At 42.4% G+C, this 27,907-nt stretch overlaps 1 protein-coding gene and 1 long non-coding RNA gene across 40 annotated transcripts in view; one reads left to right on the top strand and one right to left on the bottom strand.

Moving 5' to 3' along the window:
* The window catches only part of pleca (plectin a), a 201,151-nt gene that overhangs the window by 144,413 nt on the left and 28,831 nt on the right, over positions 1–27,907 (top strand). For 11 of the 39 annotated variants that reach the window (XM_064341169.1, XM_064341191.1, XM_064341235.1 and 8 more), the window contains 10 exons: positions 5,792–5,853; positions 11,919–11,933; positions 13,947–14,036; positions 15,009–15,044; positions 16,037–16,114; positions 16,791–16,895; positions 19,209–19,375; positions 24,369–24,484; positions 25,848–25,954; positions 27,486–27,605. In XM_064341169.1, coding sequence (XP_064197239.1) covers positions 5,792–5,853; positions 11,919–11,933; positions 13,947–14,036; positions 15,009–15,044; positions 16,037–16,114; positions 16,791–16,895; positions 19,209–19,375; positions 24,369–24,484; positions 25,848–25,954; positions 27,486–27,605 — 896 coding nt within the window. Of the gene's footprint in view, positions 1–1,048; positions 1,492–5,791; positions 5,854–11,918; positions 11,934–13,946; positions 14,037–15,008; positions 15,045–16,036; positions 16,115–16,790; positions 16,896–19,208; positions 19,376–24,368; positions 24,485–25,847; positions 25,955–27,485; positions 27,606–27,907 lie in introns of those variants that run through there. The other 28 variants (XM_064341177.1, XM_064341242.1, XM_064341282.1 and 25 more) reach the window with 11 other exon arrangements.
* Positions 5,726–14,035, bottom strand: LOC135258117 (uncharacterized). Its single transcript, XR_010330871.1, has 2 exons — positions 13,945–14,035; positions 5,726–5,866 (listed from the first exon to the last, which is right to left on the bottom strand). It is a non-coding gene; the product is annotated as an uncharacterized LOC135258117 (long non-coding RNA).

Here is a 27,907-nt window from a genome sequence, read left to right on the forward strand (position 1 = left end):
ATGAGTCTCAGTCTAGCGATGGCTTGGTTATGGGGAAGGTTGTGTGGTGCCAGCAGGGGTTGTGTATACTAGCATATAAATGTTTTTATTTTATTTTTATTAAACCCTGAACAACTCAGATCTTGATCTGGAAGCCATGGCACATTAAGGGATTCTGTTCTTAAGACTGTACATGTAACCTCTTGCAGCCTTATCAGTGAGGTTGTGTGGTTAAGGATCCTGGCCTGTGATGTAAAGGTTTCTGAGGGAAAGCTGTTGCAGAGCAAGCCTGAGCACTTGCCCTGAATTTCTTCATGTTGATATCCAGCCCTGGCAAAGAGTGCAGTATTGTATCATGTGATATTGTACAAGATACAAGTTATAGAATAAAGTCCTGGGTAAGACTGCTTTCTGAGTGTGTACTGTACACTAACAAGAAGCATTTTAATTGCATTTTTATTATAGCATATTCTTATTATTGTATATAGTAGTACGGTCAAGATACATGCCCTTTTGCAGTTAAAAGAAGTGTTTTGTCTAGTCTTGCTGTAATGTGGGAACATTACTGTGTCATGCCTATCAGTTTGCGTACTCAGTCGGTGATTCATTTACCATTTCCCATCCCCAGCGGGAGAGAAGGGGGATTCTGTGGAATTTGGTGACAGGGTAATGATTAAGCACATTTGGGGCTGATAAGATGGCAAAGATGGAAGGTTACATGCTGTATACATAGTGCCGGCCCTCAGACACATTCGCTGAAGCCTCATTAGAAGTATAAGATTTTGATGTCTTGTGTGGGCGCAGGGAGCGTCTCGCGTGCCAGTGCAGAACTTCCTGTGGCATGTGCCCGCATCACACAGGCTGCCACGCTTGTATGGTGACTCAGGCTGAGGAAGTGGGTTGGGCTGGGAGGAGCCGGTGGGGGAGTAGGTTGTTCTTCAGGCAACTTTGTTCCTCCACACCTTACCGGCACACTCCCAGCCCCACTCACTCACTCCCTCCCTCTCCACTGACCGCACCTAGATGACGAAGAGAGAGGGAGGAGCCCTACACCGCCAGGATGTCCTCCAGTATACACACACACACATAGAATGTGCACATCAGTCCAAGGCAGGCCCAGACTTTGTAGCTCGCAGGCATCATTCAGCGAGAAGAAGAGAAAAAAGGGAGAAAAGAAGGGCAGAGCCACGAAAGAGGAGAAGAGAGAAATTATAGGTTAAGCGGCTACCGAGGGCTCGACACACCCACATGACTGCGTGCTTTTGCTCGTCTTGCAGCAGCAACTGAGTGGACTTGGAAAAAGAAGAAGCATTTATAATATCAGTCTTGTTTTCAAAAGCTGCTGGAGAGAAACAGAGGAGCTTATTGATTTACATTAGCAGCAAGCAGATTGCAGCATGTCTGCCCAGCAGAAATATAGGAACTATTCCTCAGGTAGCCTTGGGAGGGACAGGACCCCCTCGGACGAGGCGTATTACCTGGGCATGTTGAAGGCCACAGACGAGAGAAAAGGTATGACTGTGTTCTTTGCTTATGTCAGAGTGTAGCAGGGGCCAACTTTTGCATTTAGAGAGGACGGTTAAGCCCTTGAGAGGCTTAGCCTCAAAGAGGCTTTTTGTGTCTGTCTGAAAGAGAAGTGCCCTTGGGCGAATGAGTGAATGAAGTGCTCCGAGCTGCACTCTGTGGTTAAGATGTTTTTTGGTGAGAGTCAGTGTGCTGCTTTCATTTTTTTTTTTTTTTTTCTGAAGAAGAACAGTACTTTATAATGACGAGCTATCCTGATTTACAGATTTTCAACCATACATACATATTTGCTGAGAACTAAGGTTTTCCATGGTATCCATGTCCGTGGTGCTTTTGATGTATTTTTTAACCATGTGTCATGCTGCACTGGGTGCCGGGCTTCAGAAGTTTTTACGAAATGACTGGAGAATGAGAGTCGTAACTTACGCTGTCAGCCTCTGTCCGCTTCCTGCTGCTGTCCTAAATCATCTGCGCTTGTGCAGCCCTATCGTTCTGGGACAGTTTGACTTGATGAATTGATTTGGCCAATTTACGACACTGTTGGGTGTACATATAGTTTGGGGAAACAACATGGAAAAATAGTTTCTTGAAGGTTGTTATTACTAGAATGAGAAATGTCACAGCTCACTGGGTCTGAGTCCCTGCCCTGCACCCCTGCATGCTGTGGGTTACTTAGAAGGGCACTCCCCTTTACAGAACGTGCAAGTATTTTAGACGCTTCTTATTGGCTAGTGACCTCCTCTTTTACAGTGAGGAATGAATGGATGACAGCCAATGAAAACAGACTGAGCGCTTGTGCTGTTTTGACATGATGTGCATACAGCAGAACAATATGTTGTACTGTAAATATGCACAGCTGTATGCACCAACTAAATGCATTTTCCTAACTCTACAGTGTCTTTTTTTTAGTATCAAAGCATACCCGTTCAGGTTTCAAAAAGGCAAATTATGCATTTTCTGTGGTTTAAATCAAATGGTTGTATATGCATTTTATCCCCACATGTGAATGATAGCTACAGGTTTTGACATTTGCCTGTTGTGTCCATATGGTTTATGGTTAACCTTACTGAAGAGCGAAACCAGACTGCATCAGCGGAAGTCTGTCTGTTTCTGAAACCTCTGTATTTTGTTACTGCAGCTTACTTTTCTTGTGTTCAAAAGTAATCTCTCCATTTCAGAAATGTCTGCCATAAATCCCATTTTCTTAGGCAGGAATTAAATAGATCAGCAGAAACCTGAGCAGGGTTTCCTTATTAATGTTATGGAAATGTCAAACAATTCAGTTTTCATACTTCCACGGGGGGGAGAGCAGTTCAATTCTATGGAGTACCCAAACCACCTATCAATTATCTTCTGCAATACCTGTGTGCGCTAAAGCTATTTGTGTTGCTCAATTGCAGTGATTGCTTTTTGTTGCTAATGTGTTTGCACTGTGGTACTAGTGGTGATACCTGATACTACACCTCTGACCCCGTTTGAAAGGGTATGATTATAGAAGAAAGAGTCAGACTGCTTAAAGACAACACTGCATTTTCGTGTTTATTGGATTGGGAATCAGCAGTTGTTATGTCACTGATTTTCAAACGTTTTCAATGTTTTCAGGAGGATGCCTCTGACCTCTGTGGACGGGTCAGCACAAGGGTCAGTAGTGCAGGCCCTCCTGGTTGACCTTTCATTTGGAAAGGGGGGTTGTGTTTAAAAAACAGGCTCCACCTGACTGGCAAACAAGAACCCAGGCGCTCAGTGTTCCAATTAGCGTATAGTATATTGATGAAGCGGTTCAAAGTTCATTGGACTTCCCCTCTGTCATTACCGTGACAACGTGATATCATAACAGAAGTCCTGAAGTCGCCCATCCATAAGCATAGTGACTCATTGACCACCTGAACACAGTCAACTATTTTCGATTTCTGGGCGTCACCAGAAGGAGTAGTTCTGCTTCTGCATCTTGTGTCACACTAACACATCTTTTATCTAGCCAGTGGGCTATTAATGATCACAGGTACTGTCGGTCTAACATGATTCAAGTGATCATGTTGCAATCGTACTAGCACAGGATCAGCCTGCTTTAACCCTGTCCTTTGCCTTGTAGTTACTCCAATTACTCTCTCTCCCAGCTCATCGAGTTCTGATGAAATTACACTCCCTGCCCCTCCCATCTCACTGTGTTTTCTGCTGCCTTTAGTACACCCTAAGGGTAGGTGTAGAAAAGAATTTTTTTTTGAGGTGACATGCCAGTTGTCTATGCTGCTGCCTTGTAGGTGTATGTGGAACAACATAGTGAGTCCAAACAAACACTTTTCACGGGACTTTCTATGTAGCATTTAGATTCTTTTAACAACTTTTTGGCTGGACCGCAACAGTGTGGCCAGCCCTACAAACTCAAATGTCTGTGACTGACTGAGTAAGTGACTGAGTGAGTGATGAGTGACTGAGTGAAGTTACACCATTGGTCGGCTGAGTTATGAAGTCACACCATCGGTCGGCCGGATCACGTGTGTTAGGTCCAGCCATATACTAGGTTTTAACCTGGTCTTGTTTCAGAAAGTGTCAGTTTAAAGCCGAGCTCCAATTAGATACATTAAAACATTTTCTAAGCTACTGAGAACAGCCCAACCACTGAGAGTTCTTGTCTTATGATAGCCCTGTGGCACGATAAAGGCTTGGGTGCCAAGTGTTTTTTGGAAATCCCAGCAAGGGAAGTGAATCTGGCCTCAGCTGCCCTATGCCAGATGGAGCCTGCGCTGTTCTGTCTGTCTCGGTCCCACCCAACACATTGTGCAACTATGCTCTGACATGGTGTTAATGCTTTTTAAGAGAGGCAAGCGCTGACAGAAGTTAAACCAATCCTCTCTTCCTGAGCCACAGCCTGTTGTTTAACGAAAAGCGACTGATGCTGTCGTCCAGTCAAGGGGCAGACGGGGCAGCAGACTTTGTTGCTGTTAATTAATGCATGTTTGTGTTGTGTTTGCGAATCAGAGCTGATTCAAAACCATTTTAATTGCGAGGACCTGTGTTCTGTTCTTGTTGCGAGTTTCTTTGTTTTTTGTTTTGGCTGCGTGCTTGCAACACACATTTCTTCATTGTATACACAGGGTTAAAGAGCATATGAGACGCTGTGAAGACTGAATCAGGGTTTACGTAGATAGCAGTAAGCTGCATGTAATCAGTCGGGATGGAAGCTAAGTCAGCGCTGATACACCACACTAAGAACAGCTTTCAGGAAAAACACAGAACACACAGTTTTTTTGAACACTTGGCCCAGAGTGGTGCTGTAGCTCTGCCATATCTGCTCCCATCAATCTTAATCTGCCACCTGGGAAACCACCCTCCCCATTTTCAAATTTGCCGGGGGGTGGAGGGGAAGTGTTGAGGTTAGCCATTTCTGCTGCGCTGGAACTTGTAGATGTAGGTGGTGCTGTCTCTGCAGGTCCTGTGACGAGGGCGTGGGGCGAGGTTGTCGAAGGCCTCCCCGTAGGAGGGGCTAGCATGGGTGGGGGGAAGGTGTGCCTAATTGCTCTGTGACTGACTGTTGCCGTGCAACCATGGGGCGCTTTCCCTCAGGAGGGTTGGGTCATACTGATGAAAGAGTCATTTCCAGGTGTTCAAAGTCTTATGTTGCAGGAATGTGCAGTGCATATGCAGACAAGTATTCCATAACAGACTTCACCAACCATTTTCAAACAGTGAGCTGGCTTGATCACAGAGAATTTAGGAACAAATAAAATAGGGAAATGGCTAAATATCTAGACAAAAAACTAGTAAAATTGAATATAAATGTGGGTCTGTATTTGTTGGTTTATACATTTAATTTAATTAGTCTCTTGTCCAGACCAGATGCTAATTACTGTGTTGGGCCAGTATTAGTGCTTCTGGAGTTATCACTGACTGTTGTATTTGTGTCCAAAACCAAGCACTCTTTAAGAGTTACGTGAAAGTTTGACCACATAATAACAGCATAATTAATCTTTTCATGATCCAGTGCAATCCACTCATTCTTTCTGCTGCTGTGCTTACGGTTTGGCAGTCTGTTTGAAAATGATTTTTAGCAGCATATATTTAGTCCTCCACTGGTCATAACTCATGTAATGTCTATGCATTGAATACTTCCCAGCTTCCTTTTCCAGTTCCATCTTTTTCAAATGAGAGGTTGCGATAAGCCGCTGTCTTTGACTGCCTACTCCGCTCTCTAGCTCCCTCTACCTCTGCATTGTGTATGACATTTAGGCTTTGTATGGCTTTTGTCTTGGTTGTTTTGACTAATGTTTGTTGTTTGTGTCTCTCACAGATGAACGGGACCGGGTTCAGAAAAAGACCTTCACCAAATGGGTCAACAAGCATTTAATTAAGGTAAGAAGGGCCCCTGCACACCCCTCTCACAGCCTGTAGAATGATGATGCATGCCGCCCCACACCAGCATCACCCGCAGAATTATACGGGATTGGTACAGTGGCATGCACACGTGCAAGCAATGGCAGACATTACAGTAAGAGCACAAACTCAAGCTAATGCAGCCTCCTCGTACTGCTTTTAATTCTAACTAATCAGCAATATTGTTATATATAGGCTTGCAGAAGAAGTGATGCAATTGCGGTACAATTATTTATATTCCTACAGTGGTAAACCTATACAAGTCATAATGTCAAAATGGATTCATTTTTAAAGCAAGATGAGGGCGGTCAATTAGTACTGTATTTCCATAATAAGGGTTTTGTCAGGAATAAGCTACATTAGCTCTTCATTAGGATTAGTTTTACATGATCTAAACAATGAATGACTGTCAATTTGGGAAACTGCAGTGCAACTGTTCTGCTTTTGTTTCGCCTCAAGTGGCAGTATATTGTACATTTTGTAGCCAAAAATATGCATCATGGTCATACAAAGTCATATAAAATGGCATATGCTGTACGGTATATGGCATAAACACTACTGATGCAAAATATACTTAAGAGTTCCTTGAAGTTTGTGACAAATCATTATCTAAAATGTGGATATTATTTATTGCACATGGAAAATGTGTACTAAACTCTCATAATTAGTCATTTTTGCTGTACCATAACGGAAACAGTGTTACAAACATAAGAACAGGAAAGTTTACAGCTGTTTGTGCAGGGGTGGGGAACATGTTGCTATGGCAACCACAGAAAGTGAGCTTTATCATAAAAGGAATATCCTCTCCCTGCTGCCTCCTGTATCAGTGGGTGAAAGAAGGACATTTTTCACTTGACTCATGGCTTTAATTGGTCTGAACCCACAGGAGTAAAGCCACACATTTGCTAAAGATTGCAGTTGGCAGTGTTGCAAGCTTTGATCAAGAGCAGCAGAACTTATTCTCCATTTAATTACAGAAGTCAATTTATGGTTTTGTTTTTTAATAACAGAGTATGCATATCTTATGGCTTCCAATAGCTGCTCTCGCTTGGATATGGATATTAATTGCTTTTAACTGATCTAATTTGTGAAATATCACAAAGCTATAAAAACAGAAGTTGGAATGAATATTCACAGGAGTTCTCCTTTTAACTAAATAGAGAATTTCATTTTCATAGAATTTTAATTTATTATGGTGTTGGCCTTTATAGTCAACTTTTTTTCCGACAGAGAACGATAAATCCTGTGGTCTTTTATCTACACAGTGAATATGAGCCCTAAGGCATTTGTATCAGGAATGCTTGATGAATGCGCTCTGACACTTCTCCCCCTCCCATCCCAGAGATTTCACTCCGGGCCATAAGATTGACTAACTCTTTGAATGACACACGGTGACTTGCTGTCTGAGGAATATGAGTGTGAGTTTGCCAGCTCAATAGATTTCGGCACAGCTCCCAGTTCTCAAAGGGTGTGGTCACAAGGCATGGTGCAGCGAAAGATCTGTTTATGAAGGGTCTGATCTTTGCTTAAAGAGAACTTTGGTTAAGCTTTAACATAATTGGTTGTCCAAACCTATGTCCCATCTGAGTTTTACACCGCATATACTTTAAGTAAGCTCAATTTTCAACAAAGGCGCTGTTTTATTTATGAAAAATATTGACCTTTATAACCATTTTTAGTTTTGTTTTTTTTTTCTTCTTCAAAATTTAACAGAAACTGGAGGTAAAATCATAGCTTTTTGGTTCTGTGCAGGGACACTTGGCACATTTTCTTCCCTACTGTTAAAACTCTGTCGTTTTGAGTGAGTGGATGGTGTTTAGTGGTTAAGCATGATTTCTTTACCAGCATCAAGAGAGAGGGATGTGGAAATAGTTGGATAAAGATGATGTCATAAGACCCCGCAATTCTAAGAGCTGGTCTATGTGGAAAGTGTTGACACCATGTAGGTTTCCAGCATGTGTGTTAAGGTACCCATGGTAATGAAATATTATACCTCCATGTTCCAGAATCAGCAATTAATTTTAAATTTGATTGCTGTGCCTGACATGTTTTCTTATCAATGCAGGATCCCAAACTTGTCCTTCAGCCAAATTTTGCATAGCTATTTGGTTTGGGTGCCCCCTGCTGTCAATTGCTGGTGGTTTGGTTTGTCTGAAACTAAGAGATTTTCCGGGGTGATTCCCTGAGCAATGGGGTACCTGCTGTGGTTTGAAAGCATCTGCAAAGGGTGACAGAGCTGGTCTCTGTGGCATTCACTTATGGTCTGCTAGGTTCTGTGCTATTAACTTGTGATGCATATTCTGATAGGTTAAGAATGGCAGGACTGTATTTCAAAGCCTTCAACGGCTATAAAGGGAAGGCTTCCGTGAGGGCCTTTCAGACCAACTGTCAGCACACCCTTTTGTCTCACACTTACATCACCCTGTCCCTTCTCTATGGGGAGAAGTGTTCCAGTTCATCTCTATCATTTCACAGCTAGACAGGAAGCCATTAGGGCAGGGTAGTGGTGTGGCACTGAAAAGCAAATAACCACTCCGCAGTTTTTCATGAGAGAATGAAAAATAACCCCCATGAATCAATGCAAAAATAAACCCGTGGAGCCGTTTTTCATTTGGCCAACCTGGTTGAAACAAAAAGTTGACAGGGCTCAGCCTGCAGAAGGTTTCCACATCACGCTCAGTCGTTATCCAAACGAAACAAGCCAGCTCGGTGGTTCTGGAAAGAAAAACTGCTGCACAAAAGGCCATTATTCATACGGTTACCACGCAGCCTGCAGCTAACGCTCTGCGTCCCCAGTCTTAGGCCAACGTATTCTATTTTTTGCCGCGTTTGTGTGAGAATGAGTCACACACATCTGGACTTATTTTGCTCTTCTCAGGCGGCATATTCTTTTCTGGGCACAGGTCCAGAGGCCTGGGCAAACGGTAGCTCACTGGCCTGCAGACGGCTGGGGCCCTGGGCTTTCGAGTGAGGCGGCTGTCTGGGTCTTCCCATGGTTCTTCTTCTCAGGTTTTTTCCATCAGACTTCACCGGATCCTGTTCTCTCAGATACTCTGAACCTTGAGGGGTCTCAAAAGACAAGTAGATTGAACATACATTTTTTCACCTCCCTGGAGTGTGTTTTTCATAGTTCCCATAATTCTGTGACAACTAAAACAGAAATCAGATCACTGTTAGACAAGGGCATTGAATCTGCCAATCCTTTAAGGGTGTCGTCAGGACATCCGTTTGGTCATAATGTTCTGCAAGTATCCGAGGGCAGAGTCTAAAGATATTTTTACAGTGTCCATAATTCTGTGAGCAAATAAATGGCAGCAGTGCCACTGTTAGACAATGGTATCCCTGTCTTCGGAAAGTAGACATTTGTTCGAAAAATCATCTCAAGATATAAACCATGGCAAAGCTTTGAAATTGATTTGAGTGGTTAAAAAATTCATTAAGAGACTGGTTGTTAAAGAATAAAGCTGTAGTGGCCCAGTGATCAAGCATATTTATTGTATGTTTTTAAAGGGAGTTGCCTGTGCATTGCTCTCAGCTTTAGGGTGGGTCTGGCCACATCAGGCTATAAAGGGATATTTTCCATTCGACAGCAGGAATGTAAATCTTTTTAAATAAGGAACTGTGGGAGGCAGATCGGAAGCAAAGGTATCTGCTGTGGGTGGTGTATAGGTGGAGTGTGGGTGGGGAGTTGAGCTGCAGGTGGGGGAAAGGCTAGCTGTGTTAAATTATGATCCACATAGTGTGACTTATCCTACTAAAATCTGCCCAACTGCAAGACCTCGAACAGCATTTATTTTGTTTTAATTAAGGCAGTAAAATAATGCAGTCGCATGCATAGCAGGCTAAATGCACACGCATATACAAGCTTAATGTATAAACTATACATAAAAAGTAGCTATGCTCACCTTTGATTATATGATTGCAAAGTGTTGTCTAATGTAAAAGTAGGGAAACAGCAATGTGCTGTACTTGTGAAAATGAGCAACTCGCAATGATAAAAGAGGTGCCTTCGGTGGAGTCTGTCATTAAGGTCCTGTAAGTTCTGTAATTGCCGATGAGGCTAACTGGATTAACCTTGACAAGACGTCCATGGTTTTGCAAATGAGACAGGATCAAACAACGTATCAATGTATCTCTGCAGGGAAGGGGGAGGATAAGTGCAATTCCTCTGTCATCGGCTCCCCAGTGAATAAACAGACACTCGAAGCCCCTTTAACGTGACCATTGGAAGCTGCTGACAGATGGAATTTAATTTAATGGGCCCCTTTTAAACGAGAGCGTAAACTCAAACTGCGGCAGTCTAAACAAACAGGAGCTCTTACAAGCTACCACCCCGTGTGCAGCCACCCCGAGCAGGCGAAGAGGACAGGAGCAGGGCATTCTGGGAATGCCTCAGAGCCTGGGTCCAAAGTTCCCTCGTGCTGTTCTGCAAATGCCTGTTCCGTCTTCATGCCACCTGGTCCTACAGATCATGAGCGAACAGGTGTGGGATCTGTAAAAAGATTCTGTCTGTTGACATGAAGTCATAACTCAGGGATTTAAATAACACTCCTAGTGTTTGGCAGTATAGGCCATTCCAGGTCTCCATGTTAATGTACTGATTGGGAGCTACTGGCTGGGGCTCAAGTTTGTAGACTAGTATGCTTCTAAATGGTAATAAATAAAGAGTACTTTTTTCATTCCTATAATTCTTCATACCTCAGACAGTAAAATGAAGTAAATGCAGATTCTTGAAGTTTAGAATAAAGGAATTTAATCTTTTTCTTCTTCTTCTTTCGGCTGTTCACATTAGGGGTCGCCACAGCGGATCGGATCCGCATATTTGATTTGGCATATGTTTTTACGCCAGATGCCCTTCTTGACGCAACCCTCCCCATTTATCCGGGCTTGGGACCGGCACTAGAAGTGCATTGGCTTGCACATCCTCAGTGGTTGGAATAATAAATGCATTTAACATCCTGGCTCTTAATACACAGAGCAGTTTCATGAGCAGTTTCATGTAATTGGAAATATTTTCCTAATTCCGTAGTCTGTTATAAAAGAGAATGCGTAACAACTCCAAAATAGCTCCCAGAAGCCATCAACCCAACCTTTCTTTATATGTAACTATACCTGCACACAGGTGAGGGAAACATTCATAGAAACAAAATGTAGCAACAACAACCCCTAGTGGCCAGAGTGTTACCAAATGGGCATTTGCTTTTAGAATGTGCGTAGCATGGTAATTATGTTATTGGTGCTTTTCTTACTGTACCGTAGGTAGGAATTCGTTTTTACAATGCAGCGGTAATTTGAGGAAATGTACCTGCTTGCAAAAAATGTAAAGTTACTGAACTATTGAAATGACATCTTTACCTGCAGTGCACATTTTTGACCATTTACTTTTTTGCTATGCTATATTTTTCATTACTGCTGCTTGGTCACATAAAAGCTACAGGCTTCCTTTGTTTTTGCACACAAACTGTTACTGCTTCACACATTAGAATATGTTGCCTTCAATGCCTTGCATAGCCTTGTGTGTTATTTTTTGTAATTATGTGCGTGCACGTGTTTTTTGGAGAATATTGTGTGAATGTACTACTTAAACAAGGACAGATTTTTAAATATGAAATTATATTGTATTCAGTAATATTCATCTTTTTTAATGTAAAAAGAACCAAAAATTCTACATTTCCATAGTGGGATGAAAATGCAAACAAGTAGAAGAGAAAAATATGTCTACTAAGCATTCTCATTCCTCCTCTTTACCCCTTTATACCCTCTGTTATCAATCTGGCTTCGTCATCTCTGTCTTTGTTTTCAATTAATTATACTTCCAATTACTCGTGTTCATTTATATTTACTATCTTTTCTTTCACTGTGCCTTCATCTCTCTTTTTCCTACATTTTTCTCTTCTCATCCACGCTTTATCCCTCCCTCACTTTCTCTTTCTCCCTGTGCTCTCTTGTTCTCTCCTCTGCCTTCATTTTTAAATTTTTGCTTTCCATTTCTATTTTTCCTCAATCTATCCTTTCGTTCCATCCTTCCTTCCTCCTCCCTCCAGCACTGGAGCGCTGAGGTAGGTGCCATTTGTGAACAAGCCCATGCTGGAGTGCAGAGCGCCCTGGTTTATTTGCATGTAGCCTGCCCCCTACTGCTGGCTCTCCAAACTGGAACCCCACTGAGGGCTCTTATGCCGTAGTGCTAACGTTACACAATGCAAGCCATAAAACTCACGGAACGTGTCCTCCTGATAAACAAAAACACAAATGTGGAATCAGCTGGGGTCATGGTAGACAAAATATAAATTGATAATAAAATTGTTTAAAACTTTTTATTTCCACTTTTCAACCTGAGAGGTCATGCCCTGTGGCATAAGAAGCCTTTGTGGCTGTGAGCAGTCTGTTCAATAAATAAACATTTTGCATGTAACAAAAGGCTCTGCACTCTACTGCTTTGGTAGTGATTTTTGACTGATTTGTTTGTTAAATGAGAGGAGAAACACTGACTCTGTTGTTGGCAGTCACTCACAGCAAAGTGTATAAGCTGCATTGCTTTGACTTTCCTCAGTCTGTTACACATGTGCCAATATCTGAGCCATATGGAACTTTTTAAAACTTATTTTGACATGTTTCTATTTGATAAATTGATATTCAAGCAATTAATCTCAGTCTCAGTAGAAAATCATTTTGCACATATGATAGAATAATTATAAAACATTCAAAGCAATGCAACTTTTAAACTGCACTGAACAACTAAAGCCACAACTATTTCAAAAAGCCACACCTTGCTGTTACTGACTACTGTTGCCGCTCAGCCTATTAACTTGTGTATGGTGACATTTTTTATTGGCTAATTACCCCAATTAACCATAGAATGAATGGCCTGTTTCTCATTGCTGATATTACAGAAAAAATTCAGGTGAAAAGGCACAATGGCATTGCTTCAACTGGGAACCCAACCTTCAGTCTATTTGGAATAATAGTTCATCACTGAGATACAACAACTACTCTCCACTACCTGTGGGCTATGTGCTTCAAAAGAGTGTGGGCTGTCACTTTTATCTACATACAAAATCACTGCCCTCAGGGAAACTTTTGGTTCCAATTTCAAGTTAATTCTGTTTTAAGTTGTAAATACACACACACACACACACACACACACACACACACATACTCGTGCACACACATGCACATGCACACACTCACACATACATACATGAAGTGTGTGTATGAGAGAGAACAGAGATGAAACTTTGTGGGAAATTGCAGTCAAGCAGATTTGAAATTTGTCCTTTCTGGTATCTAAGGGTCTTTGACATTCAGACAGGCCCTGCTGGCTTCTCATTCAGTGCATCTTGCGTGTTCCAATGAGTCTATTGCTTGGGGCAATGAATAGGAATTTAATCCATTTTTTTCTGCCTTGTTGTTTCTACTGTTATTTATTTTATTGGAATCTGTCACTGATCCATCACCTGCCAGGAAGCACAGCTGCCATTACGGCTCCAGTGGCAGCTGGCTATCTGTTGAAGCCAGTGTTCTTTGACACCTTCAGGTTTTAAATTTTTCACCGAGGGTTTCACTGCAGGTGGCAATGTCTCCAGGTGGTGAATTGCAGAACATTTTATCCGGCCAACATTCCGAAATTTTAGGAAAAACATCTCGCTATGCTTTTAGGAAAAATATCTCGCTATGAAATATGGAATCTTGAATACTGTTTCTTTAAAACATGCTGATACAAAATTCAAAAGACAAGCTACTCATATAAGCAAGAAAAAAACCTTCCAACAGTTTCAGGCATCACTTGAAAGAAACAATAAATGCGTTCACTCAAAGCTTGAGAACATTATAAATAATGACCTTAGGTAATTTTTTTTACAGTTGACTTTGAAATTGCTCTTTTGAAGTTGCGATAACATCAAGATGTGCTTGATTTGTGGTTGAATGGCACAGAGTAGATTATGTAACAGGTAAATTGTGTTTTAAAAAAAGGATAAAAAGAAAATGACCATTTAATCTCCTCTCTAACATGGCTTCAAGGTGACATTGATGGCAGATCTGTCTTACTGAGCGTGCTCTCTTCTCTCCCACAGTCTCAGCGCCATGTGACTGACCTTTATGAGGACCTGCGAGATGGACACAACCTCATCTCCCTGCTGGAGGTGCTCTCCGGGGATACACTGGTGAGCCAAACGGCCGCTGACCTTCACACGGGCTGACCAGTGCTTCTGCAGAAACCCAACCGCTGACCTCGTCCTCCCCGGCCGGCCACCTTTCCACCTTTCTCTCCTCCCCCCTTTACCCCGCGCTGCCGTACGACCGCAGCGAGACCTAGGCTTGGATTGCAGTCTAACCCAAGTGTCCTTGCACTTTTATTACATGTTATTGCTGGCTCTCAATGCTAGAACTACATTTTACATTTGACAGTCACTGAAATGAAACGGAACTTTTCGGTGGGAAGCGAAATAAATGTATCGCATACTTAAATTTGTTCCTTGGGATTATAGAGAAAGGACACTGTGGTTACATTGAATCTGGGCCTATTTCTAAAAAGCCTGCCTATGGTGCTTCAGAAAAGGAAAAGAACTCTATTACCAGTAGCTGAGCGGCTGCACGCAGCCAGAAGGATGTCTCAAACTCCTTTAAATATTCATTCAAGTACAGGCACTTGCTGTTATTTCAGATAAATTCTTAAGAGCAATGACCACACGTTAGCCCCTATATTTCTTGAGACACATACAAGGCTGTCTGTCCATCAGTTATGTACATTATATTACATAAAAAAATTATTCTCATTTCTTTTTAAAGTGTTCATTTTCATCAGAGAACCTTGGGGTGGAGGGCAATGGTGGGAAATGGGTTGCAATAAAACACTATTTTTCAGAATTACCAAAATCTCTGTATGTGTGTTTGGGTGGATTTTTAGCCTCCCGTTGCTGCATCACCTGAATCCTGCTTAGCCTTTGGTCCTGCAGAATTCTGTGTGGCTTTAACACAATAACCCCACCTTGGCTTCCTCCTGCAAACTGTGTGCACTTGTTTGACTCCTGATTTTTTTTCCTTTTCTACCCCCCTGTTTGTGGGCCTTTGACCTTTTCCCTGACCTTTCCCCTTTCGCCTTTGCCTCCTCTCGTGCACTGCTCTTGCTGGGGTAGCCGAGGGAGCGGGACGTTGTCAGGAACTTGCGGTTGGTGAGTGGGTCTATAACTCGGGCACCTCCTTGACATGGCATGGGTGATTCCCAGAGGCTGGGCCATGCATGATGTCACTTCCTGTTGTCTTGCGTTTTTGTTTTGGCCAGCATTATCCTCTTTTCATGGCTTACAAACTTACAAAGGCTAAAAGTGGTGCTCACCTCTTCAGCACCATTACACTGTAATTTGACAGCTACTGAATGGGGGTTACATGACAGATTTATGAAAGTCATGGAAGTCTCTTACACAGCTTACTAACATTATTGTCTAGAGTTCTAGAAGCTGAATATGCAAAGCTATGGGAAGAGAATTCAGAAATAATCATGCTGTGTCCTGTTTTCTCTGGACCTCAAAGCAAATGCACATTAATCTACGGCCAATTTTCAGCTTCGCTGTGAATAAAAATATAAGCAGTTTAAAATGTGGTGCCATGATAGCCTTATTTCTCGTTTTACTTTCCACCAATGAATATGAATAAATGATCCGGCATATTTACTGAAATTCAAAGCTTGCTGCGCTTCATTAGCTGCTGGAAATTCACAAACAAGTGGTCATTTTTCCCCAGAACAGCCATGGTTCTGTCTGTATTGGCGGAAACTGCATCTCGTTTAAACATGCGTCTGTTGTGGTGATTGGCTGTAATCTGTGATATTTGTGCATTGCTAACATGGTTATTAATTCCTGCACAATGAAGTCAATCTACCCATATTACAAGATCTACAGTATGAGATTAGAGCATCATTTACAATGAGTCCCAGTGCCAGCATTACTGCCAATTTCTTGTGGTCATAGTTTTGGACTGCATTTCCATGGGACAGAATCATTCCATGGAACCAGTAAGGTTCTTTCATGGTTCCTGCTGCAGACTGAGGGTAGAAGTTCCGCACTCTCCTCACCAGTTGGTTTCTCAGCTCCGCTTTGTGTTGTTTCGTCTGTTGGAAGGGTGCCTATAACAGCTGCGTATCTAAGCTCCCTCTCTTTTTCCGCAGCCCCGTGAGAAAGGACGAATGCGCTTCCACAAACTTCAGAATGTGCAGATAGCACTGGACTTCCTGAAACACCGGCAGGTAAGGCACAAGCAGAACCCGGCTGAGAAATGTGGTATTCGCACTGCCGGAACCTTTGGGTTATTCCCACAAGCTTACAACCCTGTTTGATTTACAAAGAGGGACTGTTGAAAGTGTAGAGTGAAGTGACTTTACTGTTGGATAAAATTCAAAGCTATTGCAATATGTAAGATAAAGAAGTAAATTAACTAAGTTTGAAGTTATAGTTTTAGATGATACCAAAGTTGGCAGAATCCAGTGAGGCTGATGATAATTATATCTGCAACCTGGACACTGATAAATAAATAAAAAACACTGAGTTGTGTGTTTGTTTGTTTGTAGGTGTTGCCTAGTAGGTGTTGCCTAGTTACCCAGGTGCCTGTCTACTGTTCCAGATGTGTGTGGTCTTACCACCTTAGATATACTTAAATGGCTGATGCTAAAGGATTACTTGAATAATCTGTGCTTTTTATACACCCTCTTGTGAATTTTTCTCTACATAACTGAATTTTCTGTATCATTATTTACTCTGAAGTGATTTGACACATCATATAAGCAGCAGTTGATGTCAGAATCACATTTTAGCTAGTTGTGCTGCTTATCTTAGCAGTTTTTTGGTGACTGGGTGTGATACTACATGTGCCCCAGCACATCCTCACTTTGTTTCTCTTTAATATTTTGCATTACTTTACCACAGGTTAAGCTGGTGAACATCAGGAATGATGACATCGCCGATGGGAATCCCAAGCTGACCTTGGGGCTGATATGGACCATCATCCTTCACTTCCAGGTGTCAAATGCTGTCAGTGTTTGGTTACCATTCCATTCCACTCCCTCCCTCTCTGCTTTGCTCCAATCAAATCAAATTCCTCTCCATTCAAAGCTCCATTCCACTCCAGTTCTGCTCAGACAGGTTGTGGTCTGCTCCAGTTCCGCTCCAATCTGTTCCAGACCTGTCATGTGCTGCTACAGTCCAGCTCTTAAGCCGTTTGTCTGCTGCACTGGCCGAAATGAAATTCACTCATTTCAAATTCTTTTTTTCTGTGCTTTTGGGAATTTCTCTTCAAACCGCACCACATATGATTCTCATTTTGAGCATTTTGTAAAATAACGCAGACGTTTATTTAAAGCAGACTGGTATGAGTCAATAAGCCCGCTTTGTTCCACCAAGCTTCCCCCAGACAAGAAAGCTGTTCACTCATTAAGAGCTTTCTACCATGGAAAAAAGGAAGAAATCAGGCTTATTTCAATTGCAGTAGTGCTTTGGAACGGAGATTTGAATCTGGGACAGCGTCCATTTTGTTGGCCATGTGAGTCAGTATTTCCCAAGAGCAGAGAGGAGGGTGTGGTTGGGCTGGTGATTCAAAGACAAAAATTACAATTTATACAATTTATCATGGTATATAAGCTTTTATGTATCCACACATGCAGATATACTTTGAGAGATAGATTCTATGACACCTGACATTCTTATTCACAAATACAGAAAGTAGATGGAAGGCTTATTAGTGGTGAACTGTACTTGGCTTAGATTGACTTGGTTGTTATAGTGTTACTATTTCAAGTATCTATTCTGAAAGGATATTCTTAATGGAGGTCAAACATGAAAAGTTTGTGTTATTCATCGATACACATACCGCCAGACTTGGCGGTTTGTATTTTCAGTTACAGAATGTTCACAGAGGCTGACTTGCTGTTTGGTCTTTGTTGAATATTGTGATGTGGGTAGGGTAAATCGTTCATGGTAATGCATCGCATATGGTGCATGACCCACTGAAGGCACAGTATGGAACTCCGTGTGCCAAGCGTATGTGCAGAGGAGTCCAGCCCTGCGGATCACATTGTGCAGTCACTGAAGAGTTAAGTTTCTCTAACAGTCTGTGAGGAAAGGAAAATCTCTTCTTTCTGAAAAGGAAACTGTAAGAGGGTGTGTGCCTGATGAGTCAGAGTCTACGCACACACACACACACACACACACCCACTCTCACATGCAAAAACACATGCCCACACACACGCGCGTGCGCGCACACACACAGAGACAAGGCGCTGCCGCACAGTGGGTCCTGGGGATTGGTGCCATGGCTTTGATCCTCTGCCCCCATCATACTCTTTGAGACTGAAAGCAGCCTCTTAAGAGAACAAGCGGACCACAGATCTGGACACATTGCAGAGCTCGAGGGAAGCCCCAGCGATGACTCACTCGTCCCTCTCCCCCACTGCCTACAGTCCAAAAGCGGTCCCTTAGAGAAAGCGGACTCTGTTCTCATGCAAGATTCTAAAGAGCACCCTCGTGCCTCTTTTGGAGGGCAGAGGGTGGGGCGGCTGGCACAGATCACGTCTGTACCGCCACCGCCCTGCAGACTTCCTGGCACCAGCCCGTCAGCAGGACCAGGTCCGTCCCCCGAGCCCTTGCTTTTGTGAAAAATCCAAATGCTGTAATTAAAATACAGCTCTTCATTCAATCCTTTAACAAAGAATTGGCGCTCGCCCATGTGTTCATGTATGGATTTGGCCTTTTGACCAATAGCAATGAGACTGACTGATCTCCAAGCCCACACACACAGTTCCAGTAGAGTTCCATCGCCCAGTGATTTCAGGAATTGCACAGTTGACAGACTCATAGACATTTCAGTTCATGTGTTTTCAGTTTCCTTCAGCACGGTTCTGGCCACTATTGTTCAAAAACCGCAGCCTTGATGAGTGTTTTCAGGCAGTGTTAGAACCCTTCTGCTTGCGGTGCTGCACATCTGCAGTAATTTGGCCGGAAAAGTCCACTTTATCTAAAGACAGCTTTATTCCTTTTATTATCTTCTTATTTATTAAAAAAAATGGATTCATCATGATTCATATAATTGAAGTCTGAATGAAATTTTCTGGCAGGCCCATGAGACATACAAACAGACGCCTTCAGTAAAACAGTTTTCCCATTTTAAGGCACGTGGCTTTCCTGGATAGCTCCCTCTGGTGGAGGCTTCTAATCATCACCACCAAGTCCACGCACTGTATACTGCCCACTGGTCACACACCAATGAAAACACGCTGCTAGTGCACGGACAAGATAAAGCAGCATTAGCCTAGCCTAGTCACTCATAACAAACTTGCATCTCAAATCCAGATCTCAGATATCCAGGTGAACGGGCAGTCGGACGACATGACAGCCAAGGAGAAGCTGCTGCTGTGGTCCCAGCGCATGGCCGAGGGCTACCAGGGCATCCGCTGCGACAACTTCACCACCAGCTGGAGGGATGGCAAGCTGTTCAACGCCGTCATCCACAAGCATCAGTAAGTACCGGGTGGGCGGCCCCAGTGACATCATCAATATTAGTGCACAGTTCCCATGGCAAACATGGCAGAAATGAGATGAAAGGTTTGATTTCTTGCATATTTTCTGTATAATTTGATCAAGGTTATTGTTAGCCACCCCTTTCTGTCGTTCCTGCTTGTTTTTTTACATGTTAGGGCACATTACGGTTGTCAAACTCTACTTGACTGATGGGGGCAGGAATGTGACATCACCTTATTTCTGACAAATCACCTTGTGTCAGACTGGTACAGACATGTCAGTGCTAATTAATCACAGTTTTTCTTGAAAAACTGCAATGAAAGTATGCATGCCCACAAGCAAGTGGAGTGCAAGTGTCATACTGTGCCATATTTCTAAAAGGTTGCATTTAAATAAGATGATATGAAAATAACATGGGAAAAGTCTTTGGTGCTATTAATAGTTATAGAAGTGCTTATAAACCAATAATTACATGCACTGCAGTCTACTAGAGTATATAAACATACCTTATTAAGTATATTTTGCCACAATTTGCTCAATCTGTAAGTTGTAACTTGTCTTGGTTTGGATCTGTGCCAAATGTAGCTTCCATCCCTTTTTGTTATGAACAGAACCTCCATTAGTTTCCCAGTTCTCTGGTGCAATGACTGTGCAGCTTCTTCAGGATTAGAAAGAAAACAGCAGTTGGGTGCATGCATTTTGGAGAGTGTATGCAATCGTGTGGTAATGCTTGCTCTCCAGTGTTATGGAATAAAGGAAAACAATATTCTTTAAAAATATTGAAAAATATTTATCAAACATGCATATTGCTCCCACCGTATGTGTTTAATTTTGATAATTGCTCAAAAATCGCCATGCTGCTGTGTACAAATGAACATCCGAAAACAGTGAGCAGTGCTCCCAATAAAGGAGCTTGCTTTAAAAACTCTGAGGGACAGAGAAACAGCAAATTTTATAGTCTCTGAAAAAACATATTCTCAAAGGCTGTGAAGCATATGTATATGTGTCCTCATTCTGGATAACAAAAAGGATTAGGTTATATTTTTTAGCATGTAAAATGGTAGTTCAAATTGGGAAAATTTTAGCAAAACCTGACCAGAACAATCAATACATTCTCTCCTAAGACTTGAAGCCAAGAAGATAATTAGTATCAGTACCACCAAGGAAGTTAAATGTTTGAACTTGCTTTGAAATTAATAATGCCCTTTGGCCACATGACAATTTGTGTATGAGCCTGAAACAAAGAATTGGCACGCTTTTATGGCATGTACAGTAAAACTTTCCCTGGAATATGTTATGATGGATCACACAACATTTATGCATTTCTCTGTGGTGCCTTTGTTTAACCGCAAGGAAATGTTTGCTCACTTATCCAAGAGGACAAGTAGCAATCTGAAAGACTTATTTCTTGATAAAACACATCTTCTTGGTGAAAATGAGAATACACTTTGTTTCATATATATTCTTGTGCAGTCAGTCAATAAAACCTTGGTTTAGGGGATTCCGGCTCTTGACTGGACTTGTCTTTGACTTTGGAAATCATTTTGGAACGTTTTCTCAGGAGAAGACTCGTTCAATAAAATTCAGAAAGAAAAAAATAAGTCAGTGCTCAGGGCATAAAATGCCTGAGAAGGGCGTTGTCTCAGTCAGAAAAGTGGGGGCATGGATTAAACCGTCTGTCTAAAAACATTATCATAGTCTATAAAGCCAGTGCGTCATTGTATTTATGTGGATCTGTGATTGCTCTCCCAGAGTATTTTTTATTTATTTTATTTTTTATTTAACCTTTATTTACCCAGGGTAGGTTCACTGAGCACGGATGCTTTTTTGCAAGAACCCCCTGCTTCACACTCATACACATTCACACCTGGGAGCTGCTCAGTACAACCACAATCCTATATTGTTGGCCACTGAGCAAATATTTAATTACCTTGGATTGTTCAAAATAAAAAAAAGAGATTAAATAAAGAAAAGCTGAATTTCCCAGCACTCACTGGGCACAGCAAACAGTCCTTGCAGGAGGAGATTTAAAAGCAGTCCGCCTGTCCATCTAAATCCATGCTCTGGGTTCTGCTTTTCCAAAACAACTGCAGACATGTTTTTAAATAAGGAAATATGAAACGAGAGATGGGCGGAGAGGGAGAAAGCAAAAGATTTGTCTACAAGGCGTGGCAAATGGCAACAACTCATTAGGTGGAGAGAGAAAGAGATGTCCTGAGGGCGTGCGTTTGAAACTCTAGCATGTACCTGCGAAGCGCAGGTACGCCCAACTAACAGCGCCAGGCTCACTGAGAGAGAGGCTTGGGTCTGTCTGCCAGGAACAGCAACACCCACAGGACACAAGGAAGAGGCTTTCATAAGGAGGGAAGGACTGTGGAGAACACGGTCACATCAACGCTCGCTCTCTCCGTCTTACTAAGAGATTCTTTTACCCTTTTCGTCCACATTTGTGCTTGGCAATATCGTCTTTTTAGAGTTTTTAAAAATCTTTTTTCCGTGGATCTTTTTTGTAATCTTGATCGTCTGTGCTTTGTTTCGTGTTTTCGCTTTTTGAAATCGAATCGCACAGGCCTATTGTGGGATACTTTTCTCCGTTTCTGAGCTTGGATCCTTGTCAGGTGGAAAATAAAATATTTTCTAATGGAATGCTGGTACAAAGCCTGTACCTGCAGCTCAGATGTGTGGGGAATTTCTGGCTAAACATTGCAAGAACTGAGGAATTTTGGGAAAAATAGTCATGCTGCAAGATCTCTGGGTGCTACGTGGGTTTGGATACCAAAAGTAGGATTCCGTGTGGATCGGCATATGACTTCAAAAGTAATGTCCCCTCAAAACCACCAGGAGTCCTCACAGTTCGTGAGGAGGGTCTGAAGCTCTGTGCACTCAAGCAAAACTTGGACCCAAGAACCTAGTTCAGTCTATGAAAGCCCTCAAGGCTGAGTTGGAGACTAACATGTTTCAGCGGGCTGATTCTCATCGGAATAAGTGAAGAGTATGTATGTAACAAGAAGGCGTTAGGAAGGGTCTAATCACCTGTTTGTACCGACCCTCTCTGCCTCTGGAGGACTTCTTCCAAGCTTCCACCATGATGCAAAGTCTGAAAAAGAAACTGAAGCCAAAGCGGCGACGGACCATCTCGGGTGGCAGCACGAAGGGCTCATCCTATGACCTCTCGGATCGCGTGGTCATGCTGTGTGAGGACATACCGTCAGAGAGCGACTCCGGGCGGGGGTCCCAGAGCCCCGAGGCCCGTTCCAGCGGGTACTCCCATAGTGGGGACCCAGAGTCCAGCTGGGCCAGCACTCACAGCACCCACAGTGCTCGAGCCTCCCAGGCTCAACGGTACGGGGAGAGGCCCGTCAGCCCCGTCCAGCATGGGAGGCACCTGTCCTTACAAGAGTCCAACATGAGGGAGATTGAGATACACAGGACTTCTGAACACTCTTATCCTGTCTTCTCCACCCTCCGCATTAAGCAAGTGTATGGATCCACCTAACTACTTTTCATTGCAGAGAGTGTAACTTGGGTATGAAGTAATATTTTAGATCCATCAGTCTAGTGATACCAGCTTACCCAAATACTCATTTACATTCAAATTTAAAAGTACTGTAATGTAATGCGACTTTTAGTAATGCACTTTTCACCTGCTCAGTTTGGTGATAAACTAGTTTAGTGAACTTGCCAGACTGACCTTGTGGAACAACAAATAGTAATTTTGCTTTTAATTCTTTTAATTATTTTAATGACAGTCAAGAACAAATGTTTCTTGAAACCAAGCCATTATCTTGCATAGTCAAGTATAGATGTATTTTATGGGAATTTGTGTGTGAATGTTAACCCCAGGGTAAGTGTTTAGCTGGACATACCACACATTTGTAAACCAGCTCCTTAGCATGTTGGCACATCCACCAAACCCTTTCTCAGGCATTTTGAGTGCATGAATCATTTTGAAATGCATTATACTTTTTATCAACACAAAACCTTTAATTAATTTCTGGCTCATGGTAATAATTATTTCAGTGAACATTTCTTAATGCTCTTTAAAAAGCAAGGGGTAAATTAGCATTGCGCTTTGTCCATCAGAGATGAGGTTGTTAGTTAATTTCTTAATGTTTGTAACCTTGACTACACAGGGCAAGATTTTTGCCTGTACATACATGCAGTTTGGTCGGGTTCATTTTCTCTCTGAGGTTCCATTTACCTGGCAGCATGGCAAGGTTTGGGTGGGAGCAGAGGGAGAGGTTATTTTCTTTGTTTCCCTCCAGGAATTTGGGTAGTGTTGGAGGGCACTCGTGTTTCTGACACTATGTGCCACATTCCTTTCACTTGAGAGATGTGTCAGTCAGCTTCAAATGGCCTCTGGGAAGGAGTAGCAGATGTTCTGATTTATGTATCTCACGCAGGTGGACCTGAAGAATAAATCGAGTTCATGGTGGTGTGACCCATGCTCTTTTAACACCAAAATATCTGGCTTATATACTAGTACTTGTATGCCATTTGCTATGAAAATATGTTAGTTTTGGACTGATATGCTGGAGTAACATCAGGGTGGAGGGAGCTTTTTTAAGACAAAGAAACAGACAAGTTGAAACACTGTGTATTGTTTCTTTTTCTTTCAGCCTGACACAAAATACGCATACTGTTTGTCATCACTATGGGAAATCACCAGCATATTTTCGTTGTGTTTATTTTAGGTTCCAGAATGGTTTTCCTACACTTGTGTGTCTACACCACTGAGAGAGATTCTTATTCATGTGCACAAAAAGAACAGACGGCAGTCTGGCTTTATAATAATATCTTTGAAATTCCACAGCACGTGGGAATTATCGTTGCTCTGTATGCTGCTTATTTTGCTTCAACAAATACCTGCTCCAGGATCAGCTTGCCTGATCCCCATACTTACTCCTGCCATATTGTGGAAAACAGCTGAAACTGACCTGGGGTAATGGATGTCTGACCTTTGCCTCTGTGTGTTGCGTGTGTGCTCCTCAGGCCCAGGCTCATTGACATGGGCAGGGTGTACCAGCAGTCCAACCTGGAGAATCTGGAACAGGCTTTCAGTGTGGCTGAGAAGGACCTGGGGGTCACCCGGCTGCTGGATCCTGAGGGTGAGAGGACGTTGGTGCCCCCTGTCTGCCATCTTGACACAGCTGCCATTGTTGAATAGCACATAACCTTGTGTGACTCATAACACCCCTCTTTTTTTTAACCACCAATTACAATCTCAGTTTGTTACTTTCATTCAGCTGTATATTCACACAGACATGTAGCAACAAGGAGGGGGAGGGACACACCCACATCCCAGAACCATTCTTCTCCCTTTGAATTATATCCTTCTATCTGCTATAGCTCTTGTTTACCAGCCTTAATTAAATTCTGCCATATTCTTTGTGCTGAGGGATATCTCAGACAGGGATCGGTCTTTCTAATTATTCAGCAATGTTTTTTTTTTGTTACGCTGGTGTAATGGAGAAAAAAGCCCATAAGACTCATCTCTTAAGACGCATATTAAATTAAACAACTTCTGTTTACACAGCTCCGCCAAAGCCATTGTTTACAGTAAAGTGTGTGGGCCAGTTGTGTGCACTTCTGGAGATTTAGAGAGAGAAACTGCAGTGCACCCATGTCTCAGTGGTCACTGTCTGACAAGTTGTGACTAGGACTATAATGGCTTCCAGGTTTCAGTCTGAATTAAGTGTGGATAATCTTAAGTGAGATTTATATCTCCATGTGCAAACAAGTTCGCCTTCCGGAGACATTTTATACAGCCCTAATCTGAGGGAAATGGTGCACATCATTCATGTGTCCCTGTGAATTGAGGGAAGAAGGAAGTTATTCATAGTTCTGATCACAAAAAGCAGAAAAGCTTCAGGTTGTCTTGTTTAGATTTACACAGTGATGGTTTGTTGTTTTTCTTGGGATAACAGGGCCCTAACTAATGACACATATAAATTTACTTTTTGATTGACTGTCAGATGTCTGAGCCATAACCTCATTGGTTTGTGTGAATTACAGTATGGCATAGCCTCTAGCGGCGATGCATAGGACTAGTCATTTTCTGGAAGCTGGAAAGAGATGGAAGAGTACCTAAAAAGGACCACTGTTTGATGTGCTGCTCTAATCTGTTTCTGATGAAGAGACAGAAAGTCTTCTTTAGCGTGTGAACACACTTTCCTTAACCGAGACTTGATTCAATTTATTTATCACATCAATTAGTAGTCTTGTTATTGATACCTAGTATCCCATGACTTTTGGCTGAATACCTAAACGTCTGTTTGCATGTGCTGTCTGTCTGTCTATCTGTGTGTGTGTTTGGTATATGTGTTTATTTGCAACTCACAGCAGTTTTGTGTATCTCACAGCAGTTATTTAATGGTTATTCATACCACCCCTTTAAATACCACCATGGGGAAAAATAACATGTTTTATCAATGACCACACCACTGAGTGTTTGCTTGTTTATTTGTGCAGATGTGGATGTGCCACACCCAGACGAGAAGTCCATCATCACTTATGTCTCCTCCCTGTACGACGCCATGCCCCGTGTGCCTGACGTGCAGGATGGTGTCAAAGCCAACGTGAGTATCAGCACATTTGACATGTAAAGACATGTCAGATAGGCTCCAAGATGAGTGTAAAATGGATGAGATGGGTGACAGGATTGATACAAATGTGGGAAAATTTTAGTTGAGGGTGAGATTCTAAATATATTTGAGAAATGTTACACAAGGGTGGGAGATGTTAGATGAGTGTGAGAGATTTGAGATGAGTTTGAGAGATGTGAGATTGATGTGAGATGGCTTAACATGAGGTTGATAGATAATGGGTGTGGTCTTTGTTGCTTTAGTGACATTCTGGACAATGGTAATGCTGTGCAGGAGGGTGGCAGCATGTGACACAGTGCTGCTCAGAGGGCTTGTGTAATTACACATGATGCTACATGGTCATTATAGAATGCCAAAGCAGCTAATGGCAAAATCAACTGTACTGAGCACAGAAACACGACTGGTGTCAGTTGCAGTTCAACTGACATGCAGTTTAATATTGCCTATTAAATGTAATATTCATTTGTACTAAAATATTTCCCTTCACTTCCTGATGCACAACATGCAAATGCAAAGATCATCAAACCATGAGTTTCTGAGGCAGTGGTCCATAATAGACACTGGTGTGTAAATTAAAGTTCCTGTGTTGCCCAATTTAAATGAATGAGTGGGTTATTTTGTCATCGTCACAATCACAATTTTGCCTCTGAAATGATCACAAGACCCATGCCAGTCCCCCCTGACCTGAAAAAACTGCAGCAAGTTAAGGAGTTGTGTAAGCCGTTACTGTTTTTCCCTTCATTTTTTTCATTAGATGTTGTATCCATGGCCCCGAAATGCCTAAATTGGGATGTGGTTTAAAGGGCTGGATTCAGTCCAGTTCTCACAGGCAAATTTGTGCTTGGAGACAGCAAGGCTCCCAAGCCACATATAGGGTCAATGGAATAACATTCCTGTTATTTTATACCAAGTTAATTTGTCTTAGAACTAGTATAAAAACAGTGTTCCTTGATACAACAAAAATGAACCATCTGCAACCTGGATGGCCTTTCTGCAGTTTAAATCCATAATCATTTATTGTGCTCAGTTTTCCATTTCCTTGATTTTTTTTCTTAAATATCAACTGAAAATCCTGTGACTGGAGTCCAGGCAAAGGAAAATGAGTCACCCATTGCTTTCACTTTACTTCTCAATTTGTCATATCAGTGGTATCGCCAACCTTGCACGATACCGGTAGACACATGGCTCTGGTCTTTCTCAGAAAGCCCTATTTTTGTGACCCAGTCCACTAGCCCTCAGCTGCCAGAGTCTGTCAAAGCCCTGGTTGTCTATGACCTACGGCCGAACATTCCCAGCGTTCCCCCCCGCAGAATCAGCGTGGTGTCAGTCTCTGGCACCGGATCCCTGTTCAGGGAGGGGGGGGGGCAGCAGCACAATCCAGCAGCACAATCCTAGGGCTGTGAGACCTAATTGAGAGAGGGTGGTATGTGAGTTAGCCAGTTAGCGCTGGAGGCTCCCTCCTCCTGTCTTTGTTAAAGATGCTATTTGTCACCATCATCCTCAGGAGCTGGAGCTGCGATGGCAGGAATACTACGAGGTGGTCACCCTGCTGCTCCAGTGGATCACACACCATTCCATCGTCTTTGAGGAGAGGAGGTTCCCCACCAGCTACGAGGAGATTGAGGTGAGTCTCACATCACTTCAATTTTTAGTCAGGCCATCCTTTTCACCTCCTATCCGCAGTGATATGCCCCCAAAAAATTGAGCTTCCACATGCTGATTCATGCAAGCCCCTCCTCGATCCACCATTGTTCAGTTTTAGAGTCAGGCATTTATGTGGGTTTGCTTACTCATGCAGTGTAAGAAGCAAGCTTAGGGCTGTATAGCCTGTAAATAGTCTTTATGATACAATTCTGAAGATTGAGCGATGAATCATATTCTAAATACTAAAATAAACAGGTTTGTATTGAACTCTCTATTCATATT

This window comes from Anguilla rostrata, chromosome 1 (assembly GCF_018555375.3).
Source record: "Anguilla rostrata isolate EN2019 chromosome 1, ASM1855537v3, whole genome shotgun sequence".
Taxonomy (NCBI): Eukaryota; Metazoa; Chordata; class Actinopteri; order Anguilliformes; family Anguillidae; genus Anguilla; species Anguilla rostrata.